We start from the raw sequence: 17734 nt of genomic DNA, 5'->3' as shown, positions 1-17734 counted from the left end.
GAGGGGTTGAGGGCTGGAGAAAGGTTTGAAGACTAGCACTTTAAAAGTCCAAGTTGCAGCCCTTAGCTTGTAGTTTGCTCAGACCCTAGGTGACCGTGGCTGGGTGAGGAGATTTAGGATTGCAGCCTCTCGTCTACATCCTAGGGTTCCCAATTAGGTCCCAGCCTGGGAGCTGAACGTGGTTCTCAAAGACCTCTCAATACTTCGGGCACAAGGGGGCATTCTTTGCGTCTGGAGGAGAGAAGGTTTTTCCACCAACATAGAAGAGGATTCTTTACTGTTAGGGCAGTGAGAATCTGGAATTGCTTGCCTGAGGAGGTGGTGATGGCGAACTCAGTCGAGGGGTTCAAGAGAGGCCTGGATGTCTTCCTGGAGCAGAACAATATTGTAACATACAATTATTAGGTCCTGTAGAAGGACGTAGGGGATTTATTATGATGGAATATAGGCTGAACTGGATGAACAAATGTCTTTTTTCGGCCTTACTAACTATGTTACTATGTTACCGTACTTCCATTTAACCCTATAGAGATCATAGACTTGGATAAATGGTCTTTGAAAGCAGCTGTCCTGGTGGCCATCACAACAGCAAGAAGAGTGGGTGAACTACAAGCCCTCTCAATCAAAGAACCCCAATTAAGAACCCTAGAGGACATACAGTAATTATTTTCTGCCTAGATTCATCTTTTTTACCTATGGTTTCCTCAGGATTCCATAGGTCCCCAAGATATCGTACTGCCTTCTATTTGTCAGAACCCATCCAATGCTAAGCAAAACGGAGTTTCATACTCTGAAAATAGTGAAGGACAGTTCTTTGTACATCCAAAGGTCAAGACCCTGGAGGAAGGACCAGAATGTCTTCATACAACACTTTGGGAAAAATAAGGGAAAGAGCTTCCAAGAGCACGATTGCAAATTGGGTTAAAATGGCAGGCAGTTAGTGGAGCTTACGAAAACCAAGAAATGGTACCTCCAGAGAAGTTTACAGCACACTCCACCAGAACTGTGCCAGTCTCATGGGCTGAGATGGCAAGCGCCTCCATTGAGCTGATCTGCAGTGCTGCCACCTGGTCCTCGGTCCACGTCTTTTCAAAACATTACAGACAGGATTTAATGTCTAATACCAATTTGGCCCTTGGAAGGAAGGTTCTCCATGCCATTGTTCCTCCCTAAAAAAAAATTTTTCTACGGCATAACTCCTAAGGTGCAGTCGTGGCTGTTGACTGGAGAAAAGTAGACTTAGACTTACCGGTAATTCAATTTCTAGGAACCCTCCATGACAGCAGGGGTAATCATACCCTATCGTTGTGTTGTTTCATTTGGGTGATGTAAATAAATATTGAAGCATTCATACCTGTGTAGTCCTTTATAAAAAACACTGGAGAGGTGAAGTGGGGTGGAGTTATTTGACCTCTTTGTGCTTCCTGTCCCTATTAGAGCGGGGAGTATCCTCCAATGGTGCCATCGTGTTGAGTTCCTAGAAATCGAATTACCGATAAGTCCAATTTTTTTTTTTTTTTAACTGGACTGTTTTAAAAAAAGCACTAGACTCGAACACATAACCCTTGGCCTGGCAATTTCACCCATGTTGGTGCTTTTGGGATCAGTTACCTGCCTTGTGTCTTTGGCCAACCCAGTGCTTCGTCCTGCCTTTTGTGGTGCTGCGGAACCCTCGCCCTGTGCGCTGCTGTTCTCGCTCTGCATGTCACCTCCCCTGGTTGGGTCAGTGACTTCATCGTTCACCACCTTGTCTTCCACTTCCACTTCTGCACCCTGGTCCTCCTCCTGGCCTGCTGACTTAACACTTGTTGGCAATTGTCTCTTCATCATCCACCTCTTGCGACACTAATTGCATTTTCCCAACTTCGCCTTCTTGTGAGCGTGGCTGCTCAAATATTTGGGCATCACTACATGTGATCTCCTCATGTCCCACTTGAAATGGGCAAGTCGAGAGGCCAGAAACTATAAATGGAAATGTGAACAGCTCTTCGGCGTGTCGAAGTGTGGGACCTTTTTTATTTTTTTCTTCGGGCACTCTGCATGGTGGGAAGAAGGAGAATTGGGCTGCTGTAACACTAGCAGTATTTGGTCAGTATTTTACATCAGTATTTGTAAGCCAAAACGTGGAGTGGGGGATAAATGCAGAAGTGGTGTATATGTTTCTATTATACTTTTCCTCTAATTGTTCCACTCCTGGTTTTGGCTTACAAATACTGATGTAAAATACAGACCAAATACTGCTAGTGTGACGGCAGCCTTAGGGTGAGGATTATGTGGTCCAGAATCACGGCTACTGACACTGGACTGTAGCGAAGACAGGGTAGTGCTGGCAAAGTGACTTGAAGCTTTATCTGCTATCCATCCAACAAATTTTTCACATTGGTCTGGCTTTGAGTGGTGTTCTGCACCTCCCTACAAAGTGGGACAGGAAGTTAAGTTTACCTGCGTGTTGTGCTCTCACAGCAGGCACAGTTTGATTTTACCCACGGCCTCGGTCTCCGCTCACCATCAGCATCACGTTCACCTCCCTGTCACTTAACACGCACCTTGCCTATTTTAAATTGCGTACGATACATCCCTGTTGATAAAATTTTGCAGGATTAGTATCGCAGGAAAATTTTCCCATCTCAGATGAACTTGTTACAGTACAGGAGCAATATAGCAATGCTATTGCTAACCAACCAAGTTTGAGCGTATGCTTTTGATGCACAACTGGCACAGTATAAATAGCATATATTTTCCTGCTGAAAAATGTTGCAGGATTAAGAGCAAAAAAAATTGCCCCTGAGAACTTGATGAGCTTTTGGTATGGGTTGCAGTGAAGAGGACGTGCAATTAGCCCTATTCTCTCCTACACTATCCCTTCAGCACAATCTCTCCCTAGAGTGCTGCTATGAATTTTGATTATAATTACCCTTAAAAAGGACTGCTGTTGCAGTTTCAAGAAAGATTACAGGTGTGTAATCCCTGCCTATACGCGGCTACAACTGTTCCTAGCATTGCAGCACCTCTCCCTGCTCTGCCTAAGTCTGTTGGTACACTGTGCTGAGCATAGTGTCACGAGTCTTGTATAGATCCAATGATGCTATGCCACCAGCCAATTACCGTAATGGCATAACCAAGACATTAGTGACTGGCAGCCAATCCCTGCATGTTTATTGGTGGTCTAGGAAGCACCAAATGTGGGGCGGGGACTCTAGCTTGCATGAAAGCACACAAAAATTCTCATTGAATAACGAGCATTTCGAGCGCACTAATGCTTGAGTGAGTGACAAACATCACTATTTAGCATTCATTAAGTGGTAATAAGTAGGGATAAGCGAATAGCTTCGGATAACTTCTTATCCATGGAGAGCACAACAAACAGGCTTTCCATGCATGTATTGTGACAGTCACACAGCCCCGACACATGCAGCTGCGGAGCCGATCAGCTGATTATCGGGAGCGCTCCAGGTTTCCGGGTTGCCGAGGCAGCTATTCTGTAAGCTCTATAGCTATTCAGATAAGAAGGCTTGAGAAAGGCTCAGTCTGAGCCGAAACGTCGCCCTGAACAGTGGGTTGATTAAATCCTGCAAGACTAAACACTAACTACATGGAGTGCTGCCTCTTTTTTGCCTTATATTGAACTACTTGGATACATGGACTGCTATCCTGGGGCCCTGCACCCGAAGATAAGTTTGCATTGTGCTGTTCCTTTTTTCTTCTTTTTCTTCTTTATTCAGATAAGAAGTTATATGAAGCTATTCGCTCATCCCTAGCAATCAATATTGTGTGTTCAAAAAATACATTTCTGTATCGTGCTTACTTTGCATTGCTAACATAATTTTGATTAATTTTTACTATTTTTCCTTCTGTTAATTTTTTTTTCCTGTGCTTCAATGGGGTTACCAAGTTTAATATTGATGAGCTATGCTTGCTATAGGTTTATCAATTTCACATTTGTGGGGATCTGACACTAGGCACTCACTGATCATCTGTTGTGATCTCCAGCTACTGCAAGGTGACCTAAACTGGACAATTACAAAACTTCTGTGCGGGTCAACTTACTTGCTCCACGACTATATGGATGCTTTTTGGTATGTAGTTTTCAAAACGAGCGTTTACCAAGCTAGTGAATTATGAGAAACCTGTTTGTCTATCATAGATGTGCAAAAGTGTTTCCCAGATGAAGTCTCGGCTACTAGATTGGTACAAGTTTTGCTTAGTTTATCAGCGCATATCATTTTAACACATTCCTTATTGTAAATGAAAAAACTTGTTGCAGCTCCAGTGTGATATTGGACAGCAATCAGCAAAGCATGAAATTATTTCCTTGAGGCAAGGTAACATAACCTTGCCTCAAGGAAAAATATGGTTGCAAATGATTATTTCATGATGGCTGTGGGACATATGCAGCCTGACTTTATTTAGTCATTTTCCAGATGTCTTGTAACTTTGTCAAAGCAAAAGTTGGAACAGCCTTAGGCCTCTTTCACATGTCAGTGTCTCCGGTACATGTACTGACAGTTTTCTCACGTACCGGAGACACTGACACACGTAGACCCATTCAAATGAATGGGTCTATGCACGTCTCCGTGTTTTCACGGCAGCATGGTCCGCAAAGCGTCCCGCACACGTGCACATGGAGAACAGTATGCACTCTCCTATGTGTGCACGTACCGCCCGCAGGAGAGACAGCGCTACAGTAAGCGCTGTCCCCCCTGCGTGTGGTGCTGAAGCCAGAATTCATTCCTTCTTCCCAGCAGCGTTCGCTGGAGAGAAGGAATGAAAAATCTTTTTTTCTTTTCCCTTAAAAATAAAGTTTGTGCATCCCCTCCCGCCTCCCATCCCCTGTGCGCATATTCCTCACTGTAATGAGCGGTACCACGTGACCGCTCACACAGGGCCTGCTGCCGGCGCTGAGAGGAGACATCGCTAGAGCTGGGTGAGTATTTCCCGGCAGGCAAGCAGGGGGTGCGCACAGGGGATGGGAGGCGGGAGGGGACGCACAAACTTTTATTTTTAAGGGAAAAGAAAAAACGATTTTTCATTCCTTCTCTCCAGCGAACGCTGCTGGGAAGAAGGAATGAATTCCGGCTTCAGCACCCAAAACAGGGGACAGCGCTTAACTGTAGCGCTGTCTCCTGCACAGTCCGTGTGGTCCTCAGTCAGCACACGGCTGCCGCATGTGTGCCACACTGATGTGCTACGTGAGCACACGGACACGGATAATTCCGGTACCGATTTCTCCGGTACCGGAATTATCTGGGCTTGTGAAAGAGGCCTTAGGCTGTGTGCACATGTTGCTGTTTATTCGCGTTTTTTTTTGCGTTTTTTCCCGATAAAAACGCTATAAAACCGCAAAAAAAAAAAGCATACAATAAGCATCCCATCATTTAGAATGAATTCCGCATGTTTTGTGCACATGATGCGTTTTTTTCTGCGAAAAAACGCATCGTGGTAAAAAACGCAGCATGTTCATTAATTTTGCGTTTTTTTTTGCAGATTTCCCACTACAAAATGCATTGGGAAATGTCCGGAAAAAACGCATCAAAAACGCACCAAAAACGCATGCAGATTTCTTGCAGAAAATTTCAGGTTTTTCTCAGGAATTTTCTGCGAGAAATCCTGAACGTGTGCACATAGCCTAACTGTGTGACAATTTTTTTATGCACTTTACACAATTGACATGTTATTGTTGGAAGATTTTCTTGCTCATGTTGCCTAGAAAAGCATTTCCAAAGTTTCTGAATAAAGTTGTCGCCCTGGGCATTACTAACTTGTTCCAGCATTATGTGGTCACCCTTAGTTTACTTTGGTCAATGTACCTGCTGTATTAAGAGACTGCTCATGTAGGACTCCTGTCAGTGTGGATTAATGTGTCTATTAGTGCCGATTTACTTGTTTTCATGCTTGATGTAAAGACAACATGTCAGCTGATGCATGTTGCCCATGGATTGGGTAGCATGTATCGGACACTGGCTGTGTGGTCTGTCAATTATGTTTGACTCTGAAACATTCCAGTGTTGAGTGTAACATACATTAAATGCCACTGGGGCTGAGACCACGCTGTAGACTAGTCAGACAGGTGGTCATGGCGACTTCTCCCCCGCATGCTTACTTGGTTTGACTGATCTCTGACAGGTCTCTGCGTACATGCTTGTATAGATAGACGCATCAATCCAGGTTAGCAGGTGGGGAGAAGCCGCCGTGGCCGCATTTAAACTCCACAGCATTGATCTCAGACATACCTGACTGAGCTAATGCAGCCCCTGATTGACACATGCTGTCCGCGGATTGTGCAGCATGTATCAGCTGACAGGTTCCTTTTTCAAGTTGCATATTCTTGGCCTACATTTTGCAGAGAAAAATTCGTTCATATTGAGGCACAGGCAAAATATTTTCCCTGGTGGAAAATGCAAGGAAAATAATCCAACTTCCCTCGGAATATTAACATACGGTAATTACACTACTCGCAAAAAGTTACCTAGCCTAAGTCTCAGTAGACGTGGAAAGCCTATACCAGAATACCACAAATTGATGGTGTAAATGCAGTTAGGGAGGTTTTAAGAAGCACGGAAAAATACAGATTTTGCTGATTTTGCATGTGGAGGACTAGACTATTTTGAAACATAATGCATTCCAATTTATGGATATGTGGGTACATCCAAAGTGTGGGTACTGCGATGGGGACCCTGGTTGTACCTTCGCAAATTTATTTTTGGCCGTATTTGAAGAACTACATTAACTCCCTGAGAAACGGCTACTTGAAATACATCAAGTTGTACATCAGATACGTAGACGACGTCTTCATGGTGTGGGATGGTTCTCAGGATGCATTTCAGTGTTCTGTGGAGCATCTGAATCTATCCAACACCATGAACATGAAGTTCACATCAAAATTCGGGGGCTCATCATTGGAATTCTTAAATGTCAAATTATGGGTAGAACAGGGAGTCCTCAATACAGAGGTATATCGTAAGCCATCCTTTACTAATTCATTGTTAAGGCTACTTTCACACTAGCCCATCAGTACGGGCTGTCGCAAACAGTCGGCCCAACGTACCAACGGACAGTGATTGATTAGCACAACGTGGGCAGTGGATAGTTTTACAACGCATCCGCTGCCCATTGTGATTTCCAGGGAGGAGAGGGCGGAGTTTCGGCCGCGCATGCGTGGTCGAAAATGGCGGACCAAACGCACAAAAAACATTACATTGAACGTTTTTTGTGCGTCGCGGCCGCCAAAATGCACGACGCATCCGTCGCACGACGGATGCGATGTGTCGCAATGCGTCGCTAATGCAAGTCTATGGAGAAAAACCGCATCCTGCAGGCAAGTTTGCAGGATGCGTTTTTTCTCCAAAACGACGCATTGCGACGTCCGTCAAACGACGCTAGTGTGAAAGTAGCCCAAGAGCCTTAGCAGTTTCAACAGTGAGAAAAGTTTTTATACGAAAAAAGGTTTTATACAAAACATTCTCTGCCATATAGTCAATTTTGGAGGTAAAAAAAATTAACAGCAATCCGAGCGGATTTAGAAAGCAATCCTCTGATTTATCCAAGAGATGTGTTTTGTTTTAAATATGGCCCCATGGATGGGCATATTCGATTGGTAATAAGAAAACTGGCACATCCTAGAACGGGATGCTAAGCTATCGGATATAGTGATGAGGGGTCCTTTAATTACCTGCAGACATAGTACCAGCTTAAGAGATATCTTCGTGTATAAACACATGAGAAGTGAACGAAAAGATTGGATAAGGGCAGGTATCCCAAAGGGGAATTTTAGATGCCGCATTGCTCTTTCTGTTATTTTCACATCACAGGGCGCACGATAATTGTGGGATCTGTTTCACATCAGGTACGACATTTTTTTCTCCTGTAGAACTAATAATGTTGTGTATGTTGTGTTTTGCCCCTGTAAATTTTTCTATATCGGAAAAACAATCCAGCCGTTATTAGATTCCAGAAACATTAAATCAATTCACACGGGCACTCTCATGTGCAATCAAGCACATGAGAGAACATCATGGAGGGAACCCAGAAGCATTGCATTTTGCGGGGTTAGAAAGTTGTGTTACCTTCTCAGGGAGGAGACCTTCATAGGCTTCTTCTCAGAAGAAAAGCAAGGTGGATTATGCGCACACATGCATACATTCTACAGGCTTTAATGATGGAATTGATATGTCTGTTTTTCTGTGATTATTCTATGATGTGACTTAGTTTGCTGTTAAAGGGAACCTGTCGAAGTGTCTAAGCCACTCACCCAGGTCGCAGTGTGTATGCCCAGGAATCCCAGCCCCGCAGTGTGAATAAATCATAAGACACTGAGGGGCTGGCATTCACAAGCAGGGCAGCCGCACAGGCGCAGTCAGCGAGACTGCATATGAGGACAGATGGGCAACGCTCACTGCGCCTGCCTCAGGCAAGACAAAAGAGCGCAGGCGTCGGCAAATTTGAAAACAAACAGAGCTGAGGAGGCGGCGCTCGGCGCCAAGAAGACTTGAGTGATGGCTGTGAGGCGTCTGCAGCAGGGGGGGGGGGGGATTAGGAGACTTGCCTCCAGGACTGAAGACAGGTATTTCGGACAACGAAAAAACTCGGGCACCATCATATAATCATCATTGCCACCTTGAGAAAGACACCTTAGTGTGTCGGAACGCGTGGGTCTTCCAATCCAACATATTGTTCCCGGACTACACTGCTGCATTTAGGACCAAGGGGTGACGCTAGTAGACTCTAGGACTGATCAGGGTGAAGTATGGGACGCATTTAACTGTATATCTCCAGCTCTACAACATGTCAATGATATAACATGCTCTATTTCAGGCATATGCATCTCTGTAGATCACTGCATGGAGTGCAGAACTAGTTGTCTGGTATACATCGCTGTGAATACTTCTCACCCTGTTTCCACTATATGGGCCCTATATACTGAATGTTTTGCACTGTGTTTAGCTTGCAGCATACTATTTCGCTAGTATCACTATCTGTAGCTGGGAACTTTATATATTTATGTATCAGTTTGGATACTAATCATTTGTTTTTGACACTGGATTTACGTGCATGTTCCAATGTGGAACGTTTTTAAATGTTTTTAATTTGTGTGTAATGTCCTTTTTGGTGTGTGAAAAAAACTTTTTGTAATTTTGCTCTAATATTGAGTGGTGATCCTACATTTATTTGCATGTACTTTTTCTTTCTACAACTTGTGGTAAGGTATTTCGGACAAATTACAAAACGGATTATTTCTGCATTTACAGCACCAATAACTAAAAGAGCAACAGTGTCAGAATGCAGCATTACTGCTGCACAAGTTGGCTCTTTTAGTTTCAAACGCCTGGGGGGGTGACAGGTTCCCTTTAAGGTATGCATTGTGATTTGTTCATTTTTTACAATTTTATGTATATCAAGGTTTTATGTTGTTTCTCTACTCGAGTAGGTGTGAGTGTTATTCATCCTTATTGAATGAATGTGGGAGTGACTTCACCTGTTTCAGGTATATGGACCTAGTTACCGTATTTTTTGGACTGTAAGGGTATGTGTCCACATTCAGGATTGCATCAGGATTTGGTCAGGATTTTATGTCAGTATTTGTAAGCCAAAACCAGGAGTGGAACAATTAGAGGAAAAGTATAATAGAAACATATGCTCCACTTCTGTATTTATCAGCCACTCCTGGTTTTGGCTTACAAATACTGACATAAAATCCTGACCAAATCCTGATGCAATCCTGAACGTGGACACATACCCTTAGACGCACTTTTTCCCTAAAAAAAAAATTTGTGAGGAAAATGGAGGGTGCGTCTTATAGTTCGAATGCAGGCTTGCCCGGTTGGTTGTGGCAGTGGTGTGGCGGCGGCAGAGGTACAAGGATGATGAGGCGCGGTGAGCGGTATGGCGTGAGCAGCGTCCCTTCCACATATGAGGTGATGCCGCGGCCCAGTATCCAAGGTGAGTAGCAGAGCCGGGTGAATCACGGCTTTCTCTGCGGCCGCCGCCATCTTCCTGAGGCCGCGCATGCGCAGATTGAGTTCTCTGCCTCCCAGGGCTTCAGGAAAATGGCCGCTGGAGGCCGTGCCTGCGCAGACTGAGATCGTGGCAGCCATTTTCCTGAAGCCGAGTTCACGCCGCTTCCCATGGCCATTTTCCTGAAGCCCCGGGAAGCAGAGCACACAATCTGGGCACGCGCGGCCTCATGAAGATGGCCGCCGCCACCGAAAAACCGGTGATTAACCTGACTCTGCTGCTCGCCTTGGATACCGGGTCGCGGCGTCACCTCACCTGAGAAGATGACTGCACCTCTGCCGCCTCCACACCACTGCCGCAACCCCCCCATGGACGCCAGGCCCTGGCATCTCCCACCTAAGCAGGAAGGGAACCTGCTCAGGTGCATGCCGCTCCGCCCGCCGCACCTCAGCATCACCTCACCTCTGCCATCACCATGCCTCCTGTGACCCTTCTCTGCCACAGCCAGCCCTCAGGTAAGATACCTTAAATTCAGACAATAAGACAGACCCCCATCTTATAAAAAAAATCCTTTTTTTTTCTGCAATTTTCACCCCAAATTTTGGGTGCGTCTTATGGTCCGGTGCTTCTTATAGTCTGAAAAATACGGTACTTCCTTTCACCTCCGGGACCCATAGAAGCACAATCGCTCAAAATGGCCGCCATCCTTGCATTCCATATGTGACTCCCCTGCTGAGGATGTTTCAATAAAAAAATAAAAAAATTCGGATTTTACAGAACGGTGAGTTCCATCTTTATCTTCTTCCTTGTATGGACTTTTGGCATTGTATTTCTTCTGGATTGGCACCCGAGAGCCCGGACGTATATGCAGACAGCGGTTCTAGCCCCACAGTTGGGCGTTTTTGGTTCAGGTCTTGCAGCAGTGTGTATTGCTTTTTTCCTATTTAGAAGAGTATTTTGTAGAATCATGCTAGGGCTTGTTGTTTGCAGGACGAGTTGACGTTTTTATTGGTACCATTTTTGGTCACGACATTTTTTGATCACTTTCTAGTCTGATTTTTGTGGAGGCAGAGTGAACAAAAACGAGCAATTAAGGAATTGTGAGCATGGTCTTAGTAGCTTTCCATAGCTTGGTGACATGGAGGTTGTCATGACCACCCCCTGGGTAACCATGGCAACGCTCGGAGCCCGCGATGACGTCGCGGGGGCACCTATCAGAAGGCAGAGGGAGCTCCTGTCCCTCTGCCTCCGTCCGGAACGTTGCAATTGCAGCCTTTAGGGGAATAACAACCAGGGGCAGTGCTGACACCACTCCTGGCTGTTAGTGCAGGAGCTCAGCCACTGGCAGTGCTGAGCTCCTGCACTAATCGGACAGGAGGTGCTGATATTTCAGCATCTCCTGCGCGATCATGCTGTGACAGTCAGATTGACTCACCGCGATCTGGTTGAGGGGGATCGATGAAATTGGTCCCTGCACTTCTTCCCGTGCCTCTCAGCTGTCAGTGACAGCTGTCGGCAAGGAACTGCCTATCGTTTAAATGCATAATGGACGTAGCCCATCCTGGTGCTGGAACTGACACCGGACCATGATGGGCGATATCCGTCATTGGACGTTAAGGGATTAAGCTATTTTGACAGGGTAAGTTGCAGCCAGCCAGATGTTCACCATGACTAGCTGCAATGTAGTCACATGACAGACCATTTATCATGCATCTACAAATGTAGCCATAGCCTAAACTTTGAGATTAGTGAACTTTTAGAGATTAGATGGAATCTGTCAGCAGAATTTGTCACCACAAACTATTTATATGTGCATGTAGCTCTTTCAAAGACAAGTCCAGCAATACCTTTACATGGATAGTCTATTCCTCCATTATTGAGAAATCAGAGTTTGACATTATATGCAAATGAGGCTGTACATGTGAAGCCTCTGTCACTTCAGCTCTATTCCCACTCAGCGCCGATTGGAGAAAACAGCTGGCGTGACAGAAGCTTCAGATCTACAATTTGCTCTTCAGCCTCTTATGCATATCAATTCAAATGCAGATATCCTGGTAATGGAGGAATGGACTGGCCATGTAAAGGCATTGCTGAGCTTTTCTCTGAAAGAGCAACATGCACATATAAATAGGTTGTGGTGGGCAATCCTGCTAACAAATTCCGCTAACAAATTCCCTTCAAAATGTATTACAGAACTTGAATAATTAAGACAGATTTACCTTTTATTTTGTCCTACCAAATACTACAGCAGGAATATTTTTACAGTTACAATCTGTAAAATCTTGCATTCGGCACCTATCAAACATGGCCGCCAGTTCCCCATTATCTAAAGCAGATAATCATTGCACACAATAAAAGTGACTGCCAATCTTTGGTGCACCGTTACAGACTACCCACATTTAATTGCTTGGATGTCAACAATGCAGCTTTTCAAACCAACCCCATCAATCGTATGGGCGCTTGGGAGCCGAAATCAATTGCTTTCCTGACAGTAATTGAAAGCAAGCTACTTAAAATCAAGTTATGGTGATAGCAAGAAGGATACCCGCGCCATACATTACAGATAGAAAAAAAAGCCTGAACACCTGTTCTCAAAGTGAGGAGTCATTACAGCATAAATGGAGCATTCACAGTATCAGATCCACAACGCCGTTAACATTATTAGAAGTAACATCGGCATGTTGCCAAATTCTCCAGGAGCAGATGACTTGTGGAAAGTTTAAGGTTTTGGCTGACATAATATAGGGCACACTGACTGGCACTTTACTGTCAAGAAGTTCTGTACTGTGTATAAAAGTTTATGTCAATGATGCACAACACTGCTTCTTTCATAAAGGGACCAGCATTCATTTGGTTACTTTTTTTTTTTTCACCCCTTCAACACAAGATTTACTTTTTAGATTTTTTTCCTCCCCTCCTTCCAAGAGCCATAACTTATTTATTTTTCTGGTCACAGCCGTATGAGGGCTTGTTTTTTGCAGGACGAGCTGTACTTTTGAATGAAATCACTAATTTTACCATCTGATGCACTGGAAAATGAGGGACAAAATTCAAACTGCATGGAGATTGAAGAAAAAAAAAAAAAAGTGCCGTTGCACAATTGTTCTTTAAAAAAAAAAAAAAAAAAAAAATTTATATATATATATATCCATGTGGTTAAACGGATTCCCCAGGTCAGTACAGGTACGAAGATACCAAACAGGTATAGTTTTGTTTTTTTAATTAAATGGTGAAAAAAAGAAATTCTGAAAATTCTAAGAAAAAAATTCAGGATCTGGGGCTGGGTGATGGCTTAATTTTGAGCCTTGAGGTGACGTTTATATGGACACCATTTTGGAGTAAATACGATATTTGATATTGCAATGTCGCGGCGGGAAAAAAAAAAGTATTGTTATTTTGATTTTTATTCTTACACTCTAACGATTTAATTTATTTTATATTTTGACAGAATGGACTTTTACAAATGCAGGCATACTAAACATGTATTTTATTTTTTTAATGGTTTTATTTTTAATGGGGCAAAAGGATAATGATTTGAACTTAAGTTCTTAAAAATATGAAAAACATTTTTAAAAAAAACTCAGTTTTTACTGTAATTGTTAGTTAATCTCTTTAACCTTCGTCAGGCTGCATAATTTTACAACGTTAACAGGCTGCAGAGGTACAATTGTACCTTCATATATATTTTATTGAAATTTGGCCAATATATTCTGGACCAAAACTGCAGAGATGTCACGAAATTTCAGCCCTCTACGGCTTTTCGAAAAAAAAAAAAGTTATTGCAATTTTAAAACGGAATAGTTACAATTGTACCTACTCAGCCGGACGAAGGTTAAGGGACTTGAAGCTGTGATTGTCTGATAATTTGTGCTATACATAGCAATACTCCAGCACTGCTATGTATAGCTAAAACCTCAATCTGCAGTGAAACCCAGCCATGGATGTGTGAGAAATCACGTAAGTGCTTAGATCCTTTTAGAACTAGCTGTGCAGTCACCTTTCAGCTGCCCAGTGTATCCATCTATAAAATATGCTCCGGTAAAGAAGTTTTTCTAGCCTGCCACCGTAAGCACTGTAGGTGGCAGCACAATTGCTGTTATTTATCACATCTAATAGCAATAAGAAGCACATGAACCACCAACATCTAGCATCCAACACAATCAAATGCAGAGTGCTACTAGACAGTCCGCTTGGAAAAAATACATTTGTCTTCTTCCTCGGGCCAGGCAGCGTATCATGAATGCTTTCTAATATGCTTCCGATAACCTAGGTGACAAACTGCTCAGGATGGGGGGGTTTCTGATCATTCCTTGAATCCTTAAGAACTGATGCTGCATAGCACAAGCTACACAAATAGACAAAACAAGGTCCAATTAAGGAAGAAAAACCAAAGCAATAAACCCAAGGGTCTCAATCGGTAGGTATAGGAACTGGATGTGCAATATGTCAAATATAAATCACACTGAAATCAACAACAAAAAAATGATATATATATTTTGAAAGCAGTCACTGAAACTCTGTATAAATGTACATTTGAAACAAATGAAAAGTTGCAGCTGATATCTGTCATCCACTCTCAACTCAAAATTATTTAACTAAAAAGGTTCTTTTACTGCGGTAGCGGATAAAATCCCCAAAATGCAACAAAAGGCAAACAAGTTAACGACAGATTCAAGGAATATCAAATAAAATCATGAGTACAGTAAAGAATATAACAGCTTGGAGCAGCAACAGGACAGTACAGCTATACAGAATGAATAGACTATTCAGGAGGCCAGAAGAGAACACAAGACTAAAGATACGACAAGCTGGTATAGACAGGCATTTCTTACCAGTAAGGACAGCTTTTGCTGAGGGATCAGCCAGGTCCAAGGCTGATTTGCCATCGGTGTTCCGGATGCTAGGATCAGCGCCGTGCTGCAGCAGTACTGTACAAGGAAAGCAGAAACAACGTCGGATCTCAGGGAAACACAGGTTACTCATAGCAGAGACTTTCCTCGGCATACTGTGACAATGAATATTCATTTCCCTTCCTTTGTCTTTTTTATTAGCGAACCACGGCTATAACAGACTCCGATGTGCAGATAAACAACAAGTTGACTAGTCAGGGTATGTGAGCACCACGTGATTCTGCATCACAACCAGAAATCGGGCTATCCAGTGATCGAGTTCTCGCATCCCTCCCAGTTTGGAGAAGCAGAAAGCACACTGGCTCCTGCTGACAAGCAAGCTGCATCTGATGGTGCTCCATCCGACACCACTCAATGCTGGCAGTCGTATCGCCTGGCTCTGCCTCACAACTATCCTCCTCAGACACTGTAGTATGTCCTTCTAAAACAAAGCTTATCAAAGGGCTGCAAACCGAGAAAGATAAGGCACAGAAATCTAAGGGTATGTTCACACGTTCAGGATTTCCATCCTTTTTTTTTCCTGACTGTTTTTTAAAAAACTGCAGCTCTTGGCAGAAAACGCAGGTCCTTTTTTTGGTCCTTTTTTGATGCGTTTTTTGATGCGTTTTTTTGATGCAGTTTTCTAGCCAGAGTCTGTGTGTTTTCTAGGAATTTTTTTAGGGTTAAAATGGCTGAAAATACCCTAACCCTACCCCTAACCCTAACCCTACCCCTACCCCTAACCCTACCCCTAACCCTACCCCTAACCCTAACCCTACCCCTAACCCTAACCCTACCCCTAACCCTAACCCTACCCCTAACCCTACCCCTAACCCTACCCCTAACCCTACCCCTACCCCTATTCTAACCTTAGTGAAAAAAAAAAAAAAAAAAAATTCTTTATTTTTTTTATTGTCCCTACCTATGGGGGTGACAAAGGGGGGGGGGTGTCATTTACTATTTTTTTATTTTGATCACTGAGATAGGTTATATCTCAGTGATCAAAATGCACTTTGGAACGAATCTGCCGGCCGGCAGATTCGGCGGGCGCACTGCGCATGCGCCCGCCATTTTGCAAGATGGCGGCGCCCAGGGAGAAGACGGCCGGACGGACACCGGGACGCCGGGTGAGTATAAGGGGGGGAGATTAGGGCACGGGGGGGGCATCAGAGCACTGGGGGGGGGCATCGGAGCACTGGGGGGGGGCATCGGAGCACGGGGGGGCGGGATCGGAACACGGGGGGGGGGCAGCCACACTCCGCCCACGCACTTCCGCCCGCTCCCCGCACTTCCTGCTGCAGCGGTTCTGCACATCAAACCGCAGTAAAACCCGCAGATATATTTTTGATCTGCGGGTTTTACTGCGGTTTGGACCTCACAATGGAGGTCTATGGGTGCAGAACCGCTGCGGCTCCGGAAAAAGAATTGACATGCTCCTTCTTTTTTCCGGGAGCTATTCAGCGCGTCTTTTTTTTTACAATTTCCGGACCATGTGCACAGTGTGTCCTGTTTTCCATAGGGTACAGTGTACTGTACCCTGCATGGAAAACAGCTGCGGAACCGCAGCGGCAAAACCGCCGCGGTTCCGCGGTAAAAAACGCACTGTGTGAACATGGCCTAATCATAACACCGCGTATTTTACTTCCAGAACATTGGATGGAACAGGGCACATACAATTCTTGTGCCTTTCTCGGTAAAGATCTCTATTACAAGCAAGCATTAGATCCATCATTGTCTGGGTAAGCTAGCCCAAGAATGTAAGTGAACTGGAGGCCACTGCCTTCGAGGAATGGGCTTGGATTCCTCAGGAGCGGTATCTGGCTATGCATCTGGTTTACAGCAGATTACAACAGCCAAAGGGGTCTCTACTAAGTACTAAAGATGCTTGATGTGAAGGGGCTGGAATAACTGCAGTGGTCCAGAAAAGTAACATTTTGTGTGGAATTTGGACAAACCACTTCACTTGTTCTATTAGTCGTTTTGAACGTGCGAGAAACAAAGGATAAAGACCCACTATATACAATATTATATTATACAATGCAAAATTGTGGATATCACAGCAGGTGCATGGGCTCATAAAATGTAATACAACAGCCTTATCTGGTCACAGTTAAATAAATCAAATGCACCCATATGCAAAGAAGAAGATATTCCATCTAACTCCCGGTTGTTGCTATTATATTTAAGTGCCAGGGCTTAAGGAAAGTTCAATTAAAAAAAAAAAAAAAGGCTCAATAGTGCATAAACAATATATGCAAAATTGCAGGTATCACAGCAGATAATAGTGCATGGGCTTATGAAATTCAATAATGCAACAGCCGTACCTAGTCAAGAGTTTTTTTGTTAAATATATCAAGCGCATCCATATGCAAAGGAGAGGATATTCCACCTAAGGTTTTGTACCATTATTTTAAATTGCCAGTGCATGAGGAAAATTCAACAAAAAAATGACAATATAAAATAAGCTCAATAGTCCATGTGGCCCATATATGCCAGTGTCTTGTGTGTCATCCCAATGTGATTTGATTTACAATTGGTCTTGGTGACACTTTACTGTGATATGGATCACTTAAACTCTTTGATCTAACATTGCCTGTAGCATGTCTCACCAAATGCCGCATGTCTGATTTCATAGATTTTATGGATTAAAACTAATGAAGGAAAAAGTATTACATATGGCGAGTGTCATGGCTGTGGAGTCAGAGTCACGGAGGCGTCTGAGTCAGAGTCTGTGGTTTGGCTTACCGACTCCACAGCTCTGGTGAGAGACTTTCCGTATCTTTTTTTACCATAAGACGCACTTTTTTTCCTCCAAATTTGAGAGGAAAGTGTGGGTGCGTCTTATGGTAGGGATGTATGGGGGTGGGGGGAGGGGGCAGCAGCGAGTGAGATTG

General features: G+C 43.9%; 1 protein-coding gene across 3 annotated transcripts in view; it reads right to left on the bottom strand.

The window, feature by feature from the left end:
- Window positions 1–17734, bottom strand: part of TNKS (tankyrase) — a 310108-nt gene that overhangs the window by 188626 nt on the left and 103748 nt on the right. For all 3 annotated transcript variants that reach the window (XM_069742119.1, XM_069742100.1, XM_069742109.1), the window contains exon 3: window positions 14784–14879. In XM_069742119.1, coding sequence (XP_069598220.1) covers window positions 14784–14879 — 96 coding nt within the window. The remainder of the gene's footprint in view (window positions 1–14783; window positions 14880–17734) is intronic.

This window comes from Ranitomeya imitator, chromosome 1 (assembly GCF_032444005.1).
Source record: "Ranitomeya imitator isolate aRanImi1 chromosome 1, aRanImi1.pri, whole genome shotgun sequence".
Lineage (NCBI taxonomy): Eukaryota > Metazoa > Chordata > Amphibia > Anura > Dendrobatidae > Ranitomeya > Ranitomeya imitator.
Note: the sequence above shows the minus strand (reverse complement) of the source record. Positions and strands in the feature narration are given on the sequence as shown.